General features: G+C 31.2%; 2 protein-coding genes across 2 annotated transcripts; both read right to left on the reverse strand.

The window, feature by feature from the left end:
* Positions 1–2,798: 2,798 nt before the first annotated feature.
* LOC132066008 (sufE-like protein 2, chloroplastic) lies at positions 2,799–4,070 on the reverse strand. Its single transcript, XM_059459414.1, has one exon. The coding sequence runs from the start codon at positions 4,068–4,070 to the stop codon at positions 3,132–3,134; it is 939 nt and encodes a 312-aa protein (XP_059315397.1). The 3' UTR covers positions 2,799–3,131.
* Positions 4,071–14,875: 10,805 nt separating this feature from the next.
* LOC132066009 (sufE-like protein 2, chloroplastic) lies at positions 14,876–15,867 on the reverse strand. Its single transcript, XM_059459415.1, has one exon. It carries the CDS (start codon positions 15,737–15,739, stop codon positions 14,876–14,878), a length of 864 nt encoding a protein of 287 aa, XP_059315398.1. The 5' UTR covers positions 15,740–15,867.
* Between the last annotated feature and the right edge of the window lie 2,405 nt (positions 15,868–18,272).

An 18,272-nucleotide genomic window follows, 5' to 3' on the forward strand; every position in this document is an offset into this window, starting at 1 on the left:
AAAGCTATACCAGCAGCTCTCCTTGGCTACTCATCCACTCATAAAGGATATATCCTATATGACCTGCACAATAAATCCTTGTTTGTTAATAGACATGTAATATTCCATGAAGAACTATTTCCTTTTAAACATATGCAAACCTCATCCAACCTAGTCTTTCCTGTCTTAAACCTCCTATCTCCCACTTTATCTGAGTCTGTTAATCCTTTATCACATCATAGTGAGCCCCCTCTTACTACTGTTGAATCCCTTGAACTAAGGTCTCCTCCCACACTTACACCACTATCACCTCCACAATATGAACATACTCCTTTCTCCCCACCTGTACCTATAGCCACCAGAAAAACATCTAGAGCTGTCAAACCACCACTATGGATGCAAGACTATATCACCACATCTACAAGCAATTCCTGTCTATACTCCCTATCCAATCATGTGTCATATAATCATCTCTCACCCTCTTATAAACATATCTTGACTGCCTATTCAGCTCATATTGAACCTTCCTCCTTTAAGGAAGCCTCTGCTGATCCTCAATGGGTGCAAGCAATGCAGTTAGAGATTGATGCCTTAGAGGATAACAAAACTTGGAGTTTGGTTGACTTACCTTCTGGAAGAAAGCCTATTGGCTGCAGATGGGTTTACAAAATCAAATACAAGTCTAATGGTGAAGTGGAGAGGTTCAAAGCTAGACTTGTTGCCAAAGGATACAGCCAACAAGAGGGTCTGGATTATGGAGAAACATTCAGTCCTATTGCCAAAATGGTTACAGTTAGATCAGTTGTTGTTTTAGCTGCTGCCAAGCACTGGTTTATTTACCAAATGGATGTTCATAATGCTTTCTTGAATGGTGATCTCCTAGAAGAGGTGTACGTGAAGATTCCTGAAGGGTTTGCCAGACAGGAGGAGTCTCATAAGGTCTGCAAACTACATAAATCATTGTATGGGCTTAAGCAGACCCTTAGACAATGAAACTTGAAGTTAACTGAATCTTTGTTACATATGGGGTTCCAACAGAGTCACTATGATTACTCCTTGTTTACAAGCAAGTCTGGTAATGACATTGTGATCATTCTAGTCTATGTAGATGATCTCTTGATAACTGGTAATAGTCAACAACTATTGTGTGACACTAGAAGAGATTTACAGAAGAGATTCAAGATGAAAGACTTGGGTGAGCTCAAGTTCTTTCTTGGCATTAAATGTGTAAGATCAAATAAAGGGATCATACCATCTCAAAGAAAGTATGCTCTAGAACTAATAGCAGAATCTGGTTTAGGAGGAGCCAAAACAGCTGGTACTCCTCTTGAACTTAGTCAGAAATTGACCTCATTCCAATATGATCAATGCATCTCAAGCAACAATACTGAGAATGATCAAACAACAGATAAGCAAGAGCCTGAGGATAGTAGTCAGGGCTCTCCAAGTAAAAACAATAAGAAGAGTCTGTCTGTAAATAATGAGTTGCTTCAGGATCCTAGCAAGTACCAAAGGCTAGTAGGAAGACTACTATATCTTATCATGACCATACCAGACTTGGCTTTCTCAGTTCAGGTACTAAGTCAATATATGCATTGTCCAAAAACTTCACATATGGAAGCAGCACTCAGAGTAATCAGATATGTAAAAGAGGAACCTGGATTAGGCTTGTTCATGCCTGCTGAAGATGCTACTAAGTTGATAGCCTATTGTGACTCAGACTGGGGTGCATGTTTGGAGACTAGGAGGTCAGTTACAGGCTATCTAGTCAAGTTTGGAGGAGCTTTAGTGTCATGGAAGTCAAAGAAACAGGAAGCTGTGTCTAGAAGCTCAGCTGAGGCTGAGTTTAGAAGCATGGCTACATGTGCAGCTGAGGTAACTTGGTTAGTTAGACTATTCAAAGAACTTGGAGTAGAAGTTGAAGTACCAGTGAAGATGATGTGTGACAGCAAGGCTGCTATCCAAATTGCTGCCAATACTATATTCCATGAGAGAACCAAGCATATAGACATTGATTGTCATTTTGTGAGAGAAAGAATCTCTCAAGGGCTACTTAAAACTGAGTATGTGCACACTGATGATCAACTAGCAGACTTGCTAACAAAGGGACTAGGCAAGGCACAACACCAGTACCTGCTCAAACAGCTTGGAGTAATGAACTTGTTTAAACCATGAGCTTGAGGAGGAGTGTTAACATGAGCATACATCATGTAAATGTTATGCAAGCTTTCATGGTTAGGTAGTTATAACTAACTACACTAGATGGTTAGGTAGTTAGAGTTAACTAACTCAAGGTAGTTCAACTAAGTGTGAGATGTATATATAAAGCAAGTAAAGTATATTCCAGATGATGGAATCATTTCTATATCATTGTAAATTCTAGAAATCATCTCTCTATAACTGAATTCTCTCCTCTCTTCTTCTCATTCATTCTCCATATGTTAGCTTCTTCTTCAAATTTCCTCATTCCTTAAGCTTTCTCTTCATTCTATCTTAGTAATTCAAGCTCCTATCAATGGAGTTATCAGGAGTAATATTTTGGAACTATTGCTTAGCTTTTTGTGTGTGTGTGTTTTCAAATTTTCCTTAGTACTGTGCTTAAATTGGTCCATATATATAGAGGAAACTAGCGAAGGGGTAAAAGGAGGCAGCGGGAATTAAGGCTTTAGTTTATACAGGTTTGTACGAATTGGTGCAATAATGAGGTGCTGTTATGTATATATATTGATATTTGATGGTTAGATAACATTTAGTTTTTATAAACAAAAGTATACAAAAAATTATTTTCCATACTTTTAATGTTATAAACGAAAAGCAAAATACTTACTATTAATTTTAAAATCTCTATTGATTTTCATATTTCATTAATTAAAATTTGAAAAGACTAAAAAATTACTGAAAGTGGTGGTTGGTGGAACTTCCACACTATATTCTATACTAATTTACCACATAAATTATCCTGAATAAGAAACAAACTCTAGTGCACTACTATTCCAACTACAAAAAAAAAAGTATTTTATCATGTAGTCCATCATTAAAGGTACAAACTTATTTCTTTAAAACCAGAATTCAAAGATCCCTTTGGATCTTCCAATGATCATGGTGTACTAGATTCAACCAAAAACATAAACAAGCCAATAAAATATAAATTGCTACTTAACACCAACCTCAGATCCCTTTGGATCTTCTAAAGACAAAGCTCTCTTCCTCTCCTGAACACAATCTTGAGTCCTATTTTGCATACTAAACAACACATTATGCCAAGTATTAACTCTTGAACGTCCTTTTTTAGGTAATCCCACATTCATATCTGCAAAATCCTCAGCTGTAACACTTGGAATTTCTTCTGGTTTTCCACCATCAAGTACCCACATCAAACAAGAACAAAACGCCTTTGTAATTTCTGAATCATTATCTACTCTAAACCTCATATAACCCTTATTATCCATCCTAACTTCTAACCAAACCTGTGTTGTACACCCGAAAACTTGGTTTTCTTGTAACCTTGATGACTCATTTAATGGAGGGAGTATACTTGCATAGTGTAATAATCTTTTAACTCTATCAATTGGTTCTGATAAGGACCTAAATTCCAAAGATAAACTTTGAACTTTGTCAACAACACTTAACCTTTCATCAAATGGTCGTTCTTCCATGATTAAGCAAGAAACTGAGGAAAGGTTTGGTTTTTTAGTTCTTGAAGTTGAATTAGAGTAATACCTATTTGCAGAATACTGCATAGAAGTGAAAAAGATTGGTTTTTTATGAGAGAGATGAGGATTTGGCTTGGTGGGTGTTGATGAAATTGTCAAGAAAGTAGATGAATTTTTTAGAGAAGTAAAAATGATTGGGTCTTTGGGAGGAAATTGAGGATTTGACTTAGTGGGTATAGATGAAATTGTCAATGGAAATGGAAGAGATCGATGAATGTTTGAGATTGATAGAAGAGTGCATGTTTGGTTTAAGCCCGAAGTAGGATATTTCTTTCCAAAAACAAAAAGTAAATGAGGCGCCAAAAGTGGAAATATACTCCTATTTATTTCTGTGTGGGTCCAATGAATCTCGTTTTTCACGTTTGGTAAGCCACTCATGCAATTGAATTAGGGAAATACAAACCTCTAAACAATAAAACAATTTGGCCTCTTTGACAATTTGACAATTTGATGTGTTTGTTACATCTGCAATTACATGATCATCACGTAATTTATAACTAGGCATAAACAGAATGATGTGATTTCTTTCTGGTCATTATTTCTATTTATTTGTTATCTTCTTTTTTGGCCTCTTTATATTTCCCCCTTAATTTTTAATTAAAGAATTAACAATAAGCTACCCTATTTATTGAGTTTTATTAAATTTATTAATTCATAGTGTATTAATTATTTGTTATTGTATCCAATTGGTTTTCTTCAGCAGATGGTATGATTGTTAAGAGTAGTGGTTTTTCATTTGTAATTGCTATGCTAATAAAGTATTTGTTCTGCCATATTAATTCAATGTGCTTAAGTTACTATATTAATAATTAATTGTTGTATACTAATGGAGAATTGAAAGCCCACTATCAGCTTTCAAGTTCGTCCACCACCGTTTCTTCTCCCCATTACCATATTTGAAGATATTTATTTCATTATATATTGTTTGGACTTCTAGCTATAGATTCTTTATATTCTCAAAAGAACTTTTGTACATCTTCTAAAATGCCATCAGAAAACCTCTTTAAATATGGGCTTTGGTGATGAAATCTTTGCTTTATCTCTTATTCTGATGACGAATTCTTCATTTCTTAATTTGTTTTTGTATTCTTTTATAACATTAAGAGCACTGCTTATTATGATCTTTTGGCTCTCTATACTGTTTTTATTAAAATCAACAAATTGTTTTGTCATTCCAAATAAAAAGGGCAATTCGGTACACAAAGCATCTCCCGTTAGCAAAATTTGAAACGGGTCGTACCCCAAAGGTTTTTTTTAATTATTTCTACATGTGTATATGGGTTGTAAACATATAATTTTGCCGTTGTGCACCTGATGAGTTCATGAAATCTAGGACAGATCAAATGATGCAGATAGATATATAAAGAGACAACAAAGGCATACCAGTTACCCCCATGTTAGAGGCATTGGATGAAGCTATCAGGATAATGGAACTTTAAACGACAAGTTTAGAAGAAAAGGGAGAACAAACTGAAGATTGAGGTGAATCATAGTGTTAAATTGATGAGAGAATTGATAGTTATACTTAAAATTTATTGCAGTCAAATCGGAGTTTATGAAATGTATTCTAGTCAGATCGGAGTTTATGATAGTCTGTTGTAGATAGATGAATAAGCTATTGTTTGTCCATGTTTAATTTCATAATTTTTTTTTATTTTTTTTTGTCTTTCAAATAAATTTCAACCTTATTCCTCTATCTAAACCCCATGAATATGTGTATGCGATGCAAAAGATATTCTGAAATTCTTAGATCTATTTTTGGTTTCTCAAAGTTCCTCAATCTCTAAAAGTTGTGTTTTATATATCATTTTAATATATATGTTTTGTTGATACGGGAAATATTTCGAGACTTTTATTTTAGGTTATTTGTTGTTATAGTTTTGTATTTTTTATTTTCTTTAACTAAGAATGTTGGTTATATTTTTATTTATTTTGTTTAATTTAGTTTTTGAATTATACATAAGAGTTTGAATTTACAAACTTGTTTGTTTAGTTATCTTATGAAAATAAAAAATAATTTAAATTTCACAAAACATACTTTGTGATTATTTTTAATATTGGGGTATTAGAAAAAAAAATCATAAGTTTAATAAGGTTTAGTTTTTTTAAGAAAATTTAAAAATATCTTAGATTTAACAAAAGTATTTTGTTATTACTTTTAATATTTGGGTATTAGAAATAAATAAAATAAAATTTAATAAGGTCTCATGTGAGCGTGCGAAGCGCGGAAAATTTCACTAGTTGGATATATTGAGAGATAATAATTACATTCTTCAATTCTTAATTACAAGGTAACTTCTTAATGTTTTTTTAATTTCTTTTTGTTTTAATTTTCAAATTATTTTTATTTTTAAAATATATTTTCTTCTACATTATATATCTTTCATTTTCTTTCTTCTCATTTTCCAACCTTTAGTTCTCGTGATTCCACGTAATTGCTCGTATTTTTTTATTTCTTATTTATTTTCTTCATTTAGCGTAAAACATTATTATTCTAATTTTGTAGACTATACCTCCTAATATTAGAAAAAAATGAGTCATTAACAACTTGGCATATAATGAGTGATGACATTAAAGTAGAATTTCGTTGTTGAAATTAGGACATAGCATTATGTTTTCCTTTTCTTTTGAATTATATTTACTTAAGTTATGTTGGAAGTTATTTTGTTATGTTGGGACATATATTATGTTTTTAAAAAAAATAGATTTTGAATTTATTTTATATTTTTGGTTTCAATTTTTTTTGTTTTATTACTATTGACTTGTTATTTTACATGTTCAATTAGAATTGATAGATTGTTTTGTCAAACATTTGAATAATGTTACGACATTATATTTATAAATATTAATCTCTTTCTCAAACATTCGGTTCATGATTCTTACAAAATATATGGTTTTAGTCTTTATAATTAATTAATTTATAAAATAATATTAATTTGAGAAATATATATCAATTACTTTTACAATATTAGTTACAAATATATGATTATTAATTAATATATTTTTAAGAAACAACATGTATCTTAATTTCTAATTTTATATCATTTTTAAAGGTACATATTTTTCAAATACTAACTTTTAATTTTTGATAATTAATTTTTATTTTTAAAATTTATCAAACTGTGTAATTACATCTACGCAACCAAGCAATACGCTTGTAATTACTCCGTAACTACGCTATGACAGATAAATAGATCGTTGTAATTACTATGTTGTGTAATTACTACCCTAGTAACTTCACCAATTCCAATTACCAGGTGGCTTTCCACACATACCTTAATTTCAATTTCTTAATAGGAATTTGCGGGCAGTAGTTGGTTGAAGTAGTTATTAAAAAAAGTACTCCATTGAAAGTTGATGTTAAAAAAATATATTTATCGTTAGGTCGTGATTATATTAACTTGAAATATTATTTGAAAATTAATATTTATCTCATAATTTGGTTCATTATTATAACTTCAACTTGAAATTGAGGAATATTTCTAAGTATAATAGTAGGCAGCAGACAATATTTGGTCGAAATTGAGGAAAACAAAGATATTTAAAGTTGAAGTTAAAATGATTTTGACTCACTTTTTTTTTTCTCCAAGTAAAATTTATGTCTAAATAATAGTACATATATTTCAACTTCGACCAAATATACCAAAAGTTGGTACCGTAAAAATTGGATAAGAATCTTGAGAACAATTTATAATTTCGCAAGAATCTCATTGTCATCATAAGATGTAGAGAATATGATCATGATATAGAAAATCAGCGATTGAAACTTGATGAATGGACAAAACACTACAATCCATGCAAGTAAACAAGATTATTAGCAAAATTAACTTTGTTTCCAAGTATCACACAATTACGTAAAGTGTTTTAATTTTTTTTGGTGTTTCTTTGCCATTCGTACCAAAACATGTGACCCAATAAAAAGAGTAACAAGTTTATATCGAGTCTTGAGGAGTTTTCTTTTGCTTCAAAACAGACTGAAACCTACTCTAGCTTCCTCTAGACATCAATAATGCGTCAATTTATGCTTGTTTGCATTACTAGTTTCATGAGGCCCGTGCTAAGCTCGGCCCAAATTCTTAAATATTTTAGTTTTCATTGTTAATAAAATTATTTACTTCAATTTAGATGTAGAGCCAACATTTGAAATTTATGAGTTCTGAATTCTTATTTTTTAAGTTATTTAGTACTAAATTGATACTTTATCGTTTAAATCCAAAGTTTGTGAACCAAAGCTACTGGGTTCGATCGAAACTGTTATCGACACTCTTATCTCCGCCCTACTTCAAACTCATTTTGTGCTTATCTTGAACTCATTTAAGATTTTTTAATAATGTATTTTATTTTCACCTGTATTAGCAAAATTCGTATTTCCATCTTCTAGAGTCATCTAACACAATAACAAAAAATTTCAATAACTTCAAATCTATTCTACAATATTTATAACCTTCTTTTAGAATCTTTACACAAATTAACCTAATGATCCTACAAGAATATTACTCAGTAAATAATACTCACTCCGTTCCAAAAAGATTGTCATGTTACAGATTACGAGAGTCAAATTAACTAATGTTTGGTGTGAATTCGGACTTAGAATCTTTAATTTTTTTTAAATTAATATTACATATTTAGAAACCATACAAAAAGCACTATAAGTAATGGTTAACAATTCAAAATATTTAGAAAATATTTTAAAAAATTATGATCAAAGAAAATATCATTTGACACTTGTAATCCGAAACATGACAAATTTTTTGAGACGAAGGGAGTAATTAAAGTACATTAATAAAGTAAAAGATTTTAAATGTATATTTAAAAATAATTTTAGGACAGATCTTTATAAGCACATATGAGGCCACTAAAGAGACAAAATATTGGAGGCTTAAGGATAAAAGATACTGTAATGCCTAATAAATGTTTAGGTTGTAAAAGAAAATTTGGCTCCAAAGTTATCCAAATTTTACCAGAATGTATAAAGACAAATAATACATTCTCTTCGTCCCAAAATATAAAGGCAATTTAACTAATTTCGAAGCTAAATTGAGTTAGCTTAATTTAATATTTTAAAATTAAAATTTAGATATTAAAAAAATATACATAAAATGCTATAAATTGCAATTCTCCTATCAATATAGTGAAATTTTTTTTAACACATTTGTTAAAAATATGTTATTTGACCCTCGAGAAGCGAAACATGACAAGTATTTTGAGATACAACAACATACCAAGTGAAATCCCACAAGTGGGATTATTTTGAGATAAAGGAGTAAAAATAATCTAATAAGGAGAAAAAAATAGATTCATAAAAAGTTACTATAGCATTAACCAATTACAAAGGTCCAAGTGAAATGTCATAAAAAAAAAAAAATTGTAAAAGTAAGAATATGCAATAAGGAAAAAGACACAAAAGCCACATGTAAAAGTTTCATTGGATCAAAGTTTAATGTGAGACTACGATATACTTTTTGATTCACACACATTATATATATATATATATATATATATATATATATATATATATATATATATGGTGACGAATTTATAGAGAGAGAATATTGTCTACTAGTGGAAGCAAAGAATCTATGTTAATGTATCAATAAATAGAGATTAATATTTAAATCGTTAATTTGGTTATGAAAAATCTTTTCAGTCCACTAGATACTTAGTAAGCGTTTGGACATTAAAAATATGATTGAGTTTAATACTTAAATCGTTAATTTGGTTATGAAAAATCTTTTCAGTCCACTAGATACTTAGTAAGCGTTTGGACTAGGGGTGGGCTTTCGGTTCTTCAGTTCGGTTTTATCAAACTTCGGTTTGGCTATTTCGGTTTCGGTTTTTTGAAGGTGAACACCGAAACCGAACCAAACTAGTTCGGTTCAGTTCTTTCGGTTTTGGTTTTTTGAAGTTTGGTTCGGTTTGGGTTCGGTTTTTTCAATTCGTTTTTTTATATGATATTAGAAGTGATTCCATTTACACTAATTCATATTCTCAAAAGCAACAAAACATAAAATTAACAAATTAAATCAAATCAAACAAACAGCATACATAAGAACAGAAAATCATAACCATAATATAGGATTACTAGGTGTTATATACATACAGTAAGAATAATTAAGAAAACACATAAAGGACATACATTAATCCTAAAGACACATCCTAGTCACCTTTCTTTGTTAACGATATTTGATTTTCTCAACTGAAGTGGAAAATTAGGGAAACAAAAGTAAAAGAGAGCTTATTACAATTGGGTTTTTTTGGGGCTTAAATTTAATGAGCCTGGACTATTTTAATTTTTTGGGTAATGTATAAATTTCGGTTCTTCGGTTTGGTTTCATCAAAGTTCGGTTCGGCTATTTCGGTTTCGATTTTTTGAAGGTGAACACCAAACACCGAACCAAACTAGTTCGGTTCGGTTCGGTTCTTTCGGTTTCGGTTTCTTGAAGTTCGGTTCGGGTCGGTCCGATTTTTTGGTTTTCGGTATTTATGCCCAGCCCTAGTTTGGACATTAAAAATATGATATTCGAGAAAAAGTTTGGAAAAAGATATTTGAAAATTGAATTTATGTTTGAACATGAATTTAACTTTAAAAGAAGTAGAAGTTTTGTGAGTGGAAATCTTTTGTTGGTACTTAAAAAACTGGTCAAAACACTTTTCAAATTTAAAATTCATCTTCAATTTTTTTTTTTTTTAAACAATAGTTCAATATATAACCAACTACTATTTTTTAATTTTTTTTTTTTAAAAAAAAGGAAACAAGAAAAACATTCATGTGCAAACAGACCCTTAAAATAGTAGTGTAAAATAAAAGAATGACTTAGAGAACTCTACTATCAGAGACTACCTTAACAAAACAAGTGATCAAAGGCGGATCCACCCTTTAGGGTGGTGGTGGCAAATGGGTGGATTTGGTTTGGTTGAAAATGGTTTGAACAAAAACGGGTTGGGTTTCAAACCGCCCATATTTCATGTAGGTAAATAGGGGTTGAGTGATAAATGGGTGGGTTGGTTATGGGTTAACCCATACTATACAAGTGTAATATTATTTCAGGTGTAATGTTTATAATTTTTTTTCTTTTATCAAGTTAAATTATTTTTTTCATATATTCATAATTGATATTATCAAATAGAAATTTCGGGGTGTGGAGAGAGAGCGGGGGGGGGGGGGGGGGGGGGGGGTCATGGGGTGGGATAAGAATTTTTTTTTTCCATTTTTTATAAAAAATTTATAAAAGCAAAATATATGAAATTGAAATTTGCCGGGGGGAGGGGGGTCCATGGAGGGGGTGGGGTGGGGGTTAAGAAACCATTTTTTATAAAAAAAATAAATTATAAAAGTAAAATATATGAAATTGAAATTTGGCGGGGGGTGGGGTGTAAGCAATTTTTTTTTCCATTTTTTATAAAAAATTTATAAGAGAAGATATATGAAACGAAATTTTCCGGGGGGGGTGGGGGTAAGAATTTTTTTCCCATTTTTTATAAATATCTTATAAAAGTAAAATATATGAAATTGAAATTTGGGAGTGGGAAGTAAGAATTTTTTTTCGCTTTTTATAAAAGATAAAATGTATGAAATAGAAAATGTGGTTGGGGGGGGGGGGGGTTGGGGTAGAGATCGGAGTGGGAGGTAAGAAAAAAAATTCTCTTTTTTTATAAAAGTAAAATAAAGTATATTAAATAAAAAAATGTGGGTTGCTCACATTTTATATTTTATTAAAGAAGTAAAATAAATTAATAGAAAATGTTGGGGGGGGGGGGGCATGTCGGGGGTGGGTGGTGGGGTAAGGGTTGGGGTTGGAGGTAAGAAAGAAATTTCTCATTTTCAAAATAAGTTGTGATTGGGTCTAGTGTGTTCTTATATGGATACCCATATTTTATCCATATTTGCCCATATTTTTATGAGTTAAAAAGAGACTTGAAGCCCATATTTATCCAGCTGAAATATTAGTGACCCAACTCACTAAAATGTGGGTTAAATGGGGTAGTTTTCTAAATATGGGCTCAAATTTCCACCTCTAGGCATGGCACCCCCTAGGTTAATAATTTTTTTTATATATTTATATTGTAATTTGCTTAAATTAGGTTAAATATTTGATTCTGCCACCTCCAGTCGTAAATTAGACAAAGGTGCCACTACTGGGAGACATAAGTTTGAATCTATCTTGAAGATTTTTTGACTCCCGTTTTTCTTTGTGCTTTTTTACTTCCTTTGTATCAGTAATTCCCTTTTCGGCTCTCCCAATTTTCTATTTATCTTTTTATTATTTATATTGCCTTTCCTCTTTTCTATTATTTTATCTATGATCTCTAGCGATAACTCACAAATAGAAACTTCAAAATCCCTTAAATTAAGCATTTCTTTTAATCTCAAATCTGTGAGTAATTAAATCGAAAAACCTGGGTCTCAATGGGAATTTGGATTGAGATCAAAATTCATTTTTTTTTTTTATAATTTCTTTTGTTTATTAGTCCCTCCGTCATGTTTACTTGTCTATATTTGACTTGAGACAACAAGTAAAATGAGAAATGAATTGGAGTACCTAATAATAAGGGTAAAATAGGTATTAAATGGTAAATTATGTCTTGATTTTTCAAACTATATAACTAACAAGTAAAAGTGGACATATATTTTTAGTATAATGGACAAATAAAAATAGACGGAGGGAGTGTATTATAAAAATTTATGCTATTCTATAATAGTTAAATTTAATTTAAATCACTTTACTACTTAAATTGTGATGAAAATTTCGTAAGCACTGCTTAGAAAAAACATGAAATTTATGATTTATTTTTGAGAACTTGTAGTTTATCTAATTCTACATTTACTTATGGGGTGTATTTACCTATTGAAGAGTTTTTCTATTATTTTTCTTATGTTGATTAGTGTAATTCCCTTATTGAAGATGTTATTTTACTTGTGCAAATTCATTTTTTAATATATATAAGAGATGCAAGTCCCTTGGTGAAAATGTTGATTTTACTTCTATTGTTAATGGGTGTTAATGAGTGTGATTCCTTGTTTAAGATGCTAATTATGTTCGTTTCTTGATTTTTGAGATGTAATTTTCATATTTGCAAATAAAAAAAAGCCTATTAAGTTGACCCGAATAAACTAAAAAGAGATGAACCTGACCCAAATATACGTTCCTAATAAGATGTACATTGAAAAAAATTGTGGCACCCGCCACCTTCAAATCCTAGATCCGCCTCTGCAAGTGATGATATAAGAACTTAAATAAAGTGAAACAAGTATAGAGAATTCATATAGTCAAAATCCTACTCCCTTCTGTTCATATTTTATGTCGATTTTAGTTTATACGCATCTCTTGAGAAATTCATTCACCCTAGAACAGAGGTGGAGACCCATGCATCCAACCGACACCCCTTTGTCAAAAAATTACACTGTGTAAATACGTAAAAAAAAATACTTTTTTATGTATATATACTATGTGTTGAACCCCTTTAATTTCGTCGTATATTTACTTTTTTATATTTTGACACCCCTTAGTAAAAATTCTAGTTCCGCCACTGCCCTAGAAAGTAAGAGGTATTTTTACTAAATTACTCTTGATTAAATAGTACCTATGTAATATGATTTCTTTGTTTTGTAAGAGCTTCGTTATCTAAATAAGAATAATTTCTTTAAAAAAAATTAAATCTTTCTTAATTATATATAAAAAAATCATTTAAAGTTAAAAATATCATATAATATCGCCCGAGGGAGTATTATTTTGGAACTATTGCTTAGCTTTTTTTGTGTGTGTGTGTGTGTGTGTGTTTTTAAATTTTCCTTAGTACTGTGCTTAAATTGGTTCATATATATAGAGGAACTAGCGAAGGGGTAAAAGGAGGCAGCGGGAATTAAGGCTTTAGTTTATACTGACATTTGATGGTTAGATAACATTTAACTTTTATAAACAAAAGTACATAAAAAATTATTTTCTATACTTTTAATGTTATAAATGAAACCAAATACTTATTAATTTTAAAATATCAATTGATTTTCATATTTCATTAATTAAAATTTGAAAGGACTAAAAAATTACTGAAAGTGGTGGTTGGTGGAACTTCCACTTTATATTCAATACTAATTTACCACTTAAATTATCCTGAATAAGAAACAAACTCTAATGCACTACTATTCCAACTACAAAAAAAAAAAGTAATATCTCATGTAGTCCATCATTAAAGGTACAAACTCATTTGTTTAAAAGCAGAATTCAAAGATCCCTTTGGATCTTCCCATGATCATGGTGTACTATATTCAACCAAAAACATAAACAAGCCAATTAAATATAAATTGCTACTTAACACCAACTAGGGGTGGCAAATGGGCCATTTGGGCTAAAGTTGGGTGGATTAAGATGGGTTTAACCTATAGATGGGCCAAAACCCCCCGCCCTAAAACACATTTGAAATTTAAGATAGGTAGTCAAGATAAATTAAATGAAGGGTCATAACCCAACCCGCCCAAATTAACCCACCTTTCAACGTTTTGAGAAACTAAAAATATCGATATTCTTTGATTGTAAATATTCTTTCGCTCATGCTTTTCTAAATAAACGATGTTTGAAAAATCAAATTTAAATACTTTTTAGATATAAAAAAAACTCAAACGTACGCTTTTACTTAAAATAATAATGATATTCACTGTAAATATTTCCTCATAAGTTATCCTAGTACATAAATTATATTCGAAACTATTCCGAAAATAAATCAAAAGAAAATTAAATGTTAATTAACTTAATGAATATTGATTTTGTCAGATTCCTCTCTTTTACCCCTTTGTCTTTTTTATACATTTTTATGGTTGTCTTGTACATAACTAAGAGTGGCGAACGTATGTTGAATAGGTTAAACAAAACGAGATGAGCATAGACCCTCAAGAAAAAAAAAATTAAAACTTAAAAATAAAAAGTTACTAGTAAAAAATTTTAAATAAGGAAAGAAAAAATAAAATAAAATAAAATAAAAATATTTTTTTCTAAAGAAAATTAAACATGAACATTTAAAAAAACAAAAATAATTACAAAAAATAAATTTAAATAATAATTAAAAAAGAAGTTAATCATGTTTTGTAGCTTTTATTCTTATGAATGAAGGACAATTGATGGGTCAGTTTAGACTCATTTAATGGGTCATTTGGGTTGATGATAGTCGGTTTGGGGTCTATGATAGCCAAATCACCATCTACAAATCATTTCTGGCAAACCCATTAAATGATCAAATGGGTTTGGGCTAGTTTTGCCAACCCTAACACTAACCTCAGATCCCTTTGGATCTTCCAAAGGCAAAGCTCTATTCCTCTCCTGAACACAATCTTGAGTCCTATTTTGCATGCTAAACAACACATTATGCCAAGTATTAACTCTTGAACGTCCTTTTTTAGGTAACCCCACGTTCATATCTGCCAAATCCTCAGCTGTAACACTTAGAATTTCTTCTGGTTTTGCACCATCAAGCACCCATATCAAACAAGAACAAAACCCTTTAGTAATTTCTGAATCACTATCTACTCTAAACCTCATATACCCCTTATTATCCATCCTAACTTCTAACCAAACCTGTGTTGTACACCCGAAAACTCGGTTTTCTCGTAACCTTGATGACTCATTTAATGGAGGGAGTATACTTGCATAGTGTAATAATCTTTTAACTCTATCAATTGGTTCTGATAAGGACCTAAATTCCAAAGATAAACTTTGAACTTTGTCAGCAACACTTAACCTTTCATCAAATGGTGGTTCTTCCATGATTAAGCAAGAAACTGAGGAAAGGTTTGGTTTTTTAGTTCTTGAACTTGAATTAGAGTAATACCTATTTGCAGAATACTGCATAGAAGTGAAAAAGATTGGTTTTTTATGAGAGATATGAGGATTTGGCTTGGTGGGTGTTGATGAAATTGTCAAGAAAGTAGATGGATTTTTTAGAGAAGTAAAAAAGATTGGGTTTTTGGGAGGAAATTGAGGATTTGACTTAGTGGGTATAGATGAAATTGTCAATGGAAATGGAAGAGATGAATGTTTGAGATTGATAGAAGAGTGCATGTTTGGTTTAAGAGGGGGAAAAAGATGAAGAAAATTGGAGAGAAAAAAGGGTGAGGAAAATCAAGATTTGTGACAGTTGGTAGTTGGTGACGTGTGAGATTTTTGAGAGATAAAAGTAAGAATAAGATTCTTGAGAATTTTAACTTCAGAAAGAATAAGATTCTTGAGAATTTTAACTTCAGACAGAGAAATGTAGAGAAGAAAGGTGAAATGGCAGTAGCCAATAAGGATGATGAAGAAGAGGAGAAATGGGGGTGGCAGTGGCATTTTATTCTGTCTCTTATATATATAAGAAGTGAGGGACAGGCTGCTGAAACAGGGGACTTCGTTAACATCCCTGCTTAGCAGGGGATATTTTGGGTATTTCAGGAATTTTCTATTTAATGCAGCATAGTGGACCCACATAAATTTGCCATTTGACACGTTCTTTTGCATGTTTGAAGGCTATCATATTCATGTGGGTCCCACTTAAAATTCATTATCATTCCACACCACCCGCTTATACTTTACTCGTCCATCTAAGCATTTTTAGTAATTAAATTTATCTTGCAACATATTCATCCCTCAGTTCTTTATTTTATATTAAAAAAAGTGATACTCTTAATGTTTAAAGTATATGGTTTGAATTTTTTTTTCAATTTGTATTTTTTCGTAGAATTCTTCATATGGTAAGAAAAAGAAAAACATAAAATGTTTAATTTGCATAGGATTAGAAAAAATGAATAATTGATCACGTTTTGGATATAAATGATATAGGTGCTTAATTATGTAGATTTATTGCACTACTGCTCTTAGGATAAGATTAAGAAAAGTTTATCTCACTAAGCTTGCACGGGTTTTATATCTAGTAGTTTTAGGAGTCCGGAACCAAAATAGCCTCAAAAAAAAGTTTTTGAACTAAACTACCCCAACAAAAAAAAAAAAGTTACAAAAATGTCTTTAATTTACTGCGCTAAAGCAGTTAACGGGGACGGCTCCGTTAACTGCTATAGCGCAGTAATTTATTGCGCTAAAGCGTCCCGTCCTTTTTTTTTTTTTTTGGCCCTTTTGGTTAACCCTTCTTTCATTACACTTTTTAACGTATTTTGACCATAGATTAATCATGCTTCGGGACCGTGAAACTTTAATATTTTATATAGAACCCTACTTATTTTTATGCGATTAATAAGGTAGGCTCAATACATCAAGGATAAGAAAAGCTTCGGATGGCCGTTTTAGTGGTTGAAAAGTACTCGAACGCCATTTTCGTTTGAAGGCTTGGTGTCATTAGCTTTAAGTTTTTTACGAATACTTAAACTTGTTCATTAATAATTAATCAAAAGTAGTAAAAATACAATCATCAAAAAAAAAAAAAAACTTAAAATACATTCATCAATTCATGCCCTTGAGTTGATGAAAAAATAAACATACTAATATTCTTCAAAATAACAACATCATCATAAATTAAACTAAAAACTAAAATCACAACATTCTTAATCTTCATCAGAATACAAGTCCTCAATATCGTCCTCAGAAAAATATTGTCGGTTTCTTAAGACACATCTTTTTTCGATGTTGTTAGTTCTCTACTTAGGTTGATGATGCTTGTTCTTCGCCAACTTTAGCATGTAATATCTACATCGTTTTGCCAGCATTCTGTTGTTTTCTTTTCCAATCATTTGCACGGCAAGATCGCAAGTTTCTGGACCTACTTGAGGCATGGTTAAGGAGTACCTTGTTGGGATTGGAGCGTTGAGATTTTCCAAGTCAGAAACAAGACGTTCTCATTCGGCAAGCTGATGTGACCATTCTCGGCGTAAACCGCAATAATATTCTCGTGGATCTTAATATTTCACACTGCAGAAATCATCATTACTCTCTATAAGAAGGTGGGGATTTAGCTCATCTAGTTTGAAATAACTGGTATCGCTCGAAAAAACTGCTATGATTTGAACTCTCATCATCACTGCTATTTGGTTCTTTTGGAAGGGGTAAAGACCAAGCTAAGTTTCTACTACTCGACATTGAATACGTTGTAGTCTAATAACAAAAGAAATTGCTACTTATATAGTTGCAAACCCCCATGTACTCATAATTGGGGGGGGGGGGGGGGGCGTCTTTATGACCCTACCTACTTACTTTATATAAAAAATATTAATCTTCATCGGACATCTCACAGTCCGAATCCCACTTGGATCCAAATCTTGTGCTACCATGTACACCATATTCTACCCTTAGGTAACGTATTTGCATCCGATTGTTCTCTTCGCGAAAATGGTTAAGAGCAAAATTATACTCTTGTAGAGTTCCACGAGGCATTGACATAGCATTTTTTTTTTTTTGGCGTTTAAGCCCTACTGACGCTAACTTTTGCTCCAGTGTTGCAGCCTCCCTAACACGCCAATCCACTCCTCTCTAATTTTATTATTGTATTCTCGATTCTGTCGTTAGGGTTGTTTGAGTATTCAAAATCTTCACCCAATTCCCATGTCCTACCCATTGCGTCGAATATGTTTTCTGGAGTGAACGATATAACACGACTAATATCTCTAAA

This window comes from Lycium ferocissimum, chromosome 8 (assembly GCF_029784015.1).
Source record: "Lycium ferocissimum isolate CSIRO_LF1 chromosome 8, AGI_CSIRO_Lferr_CH_V1, whole genome shotgun sequence".
Lineage (NCBI taxonomy): Eukaryota > Viridiplantae > Streptophyta > Magnoliopsida > Solanales > Solanaceae > Lycium > Lycium ferocissimum.

What these genes read in the sequence shown, in the direction of transcription:
- LOC132066008 (XM_059459414.1), bottom strand. Translation starts at nt 4,070, where the DNA reads ATGAGTGGCTTACCAAACGTGAAAAACGAGATTCATTGGACCCACACA.
- LOC132066009 (XM_059459415.1), bottom strand. Translation starts at nt 15,739, where the DNA reads ATGCACTCTTCTATCAATCTCAAACATTCATCTCTTCCATTTCCATTG.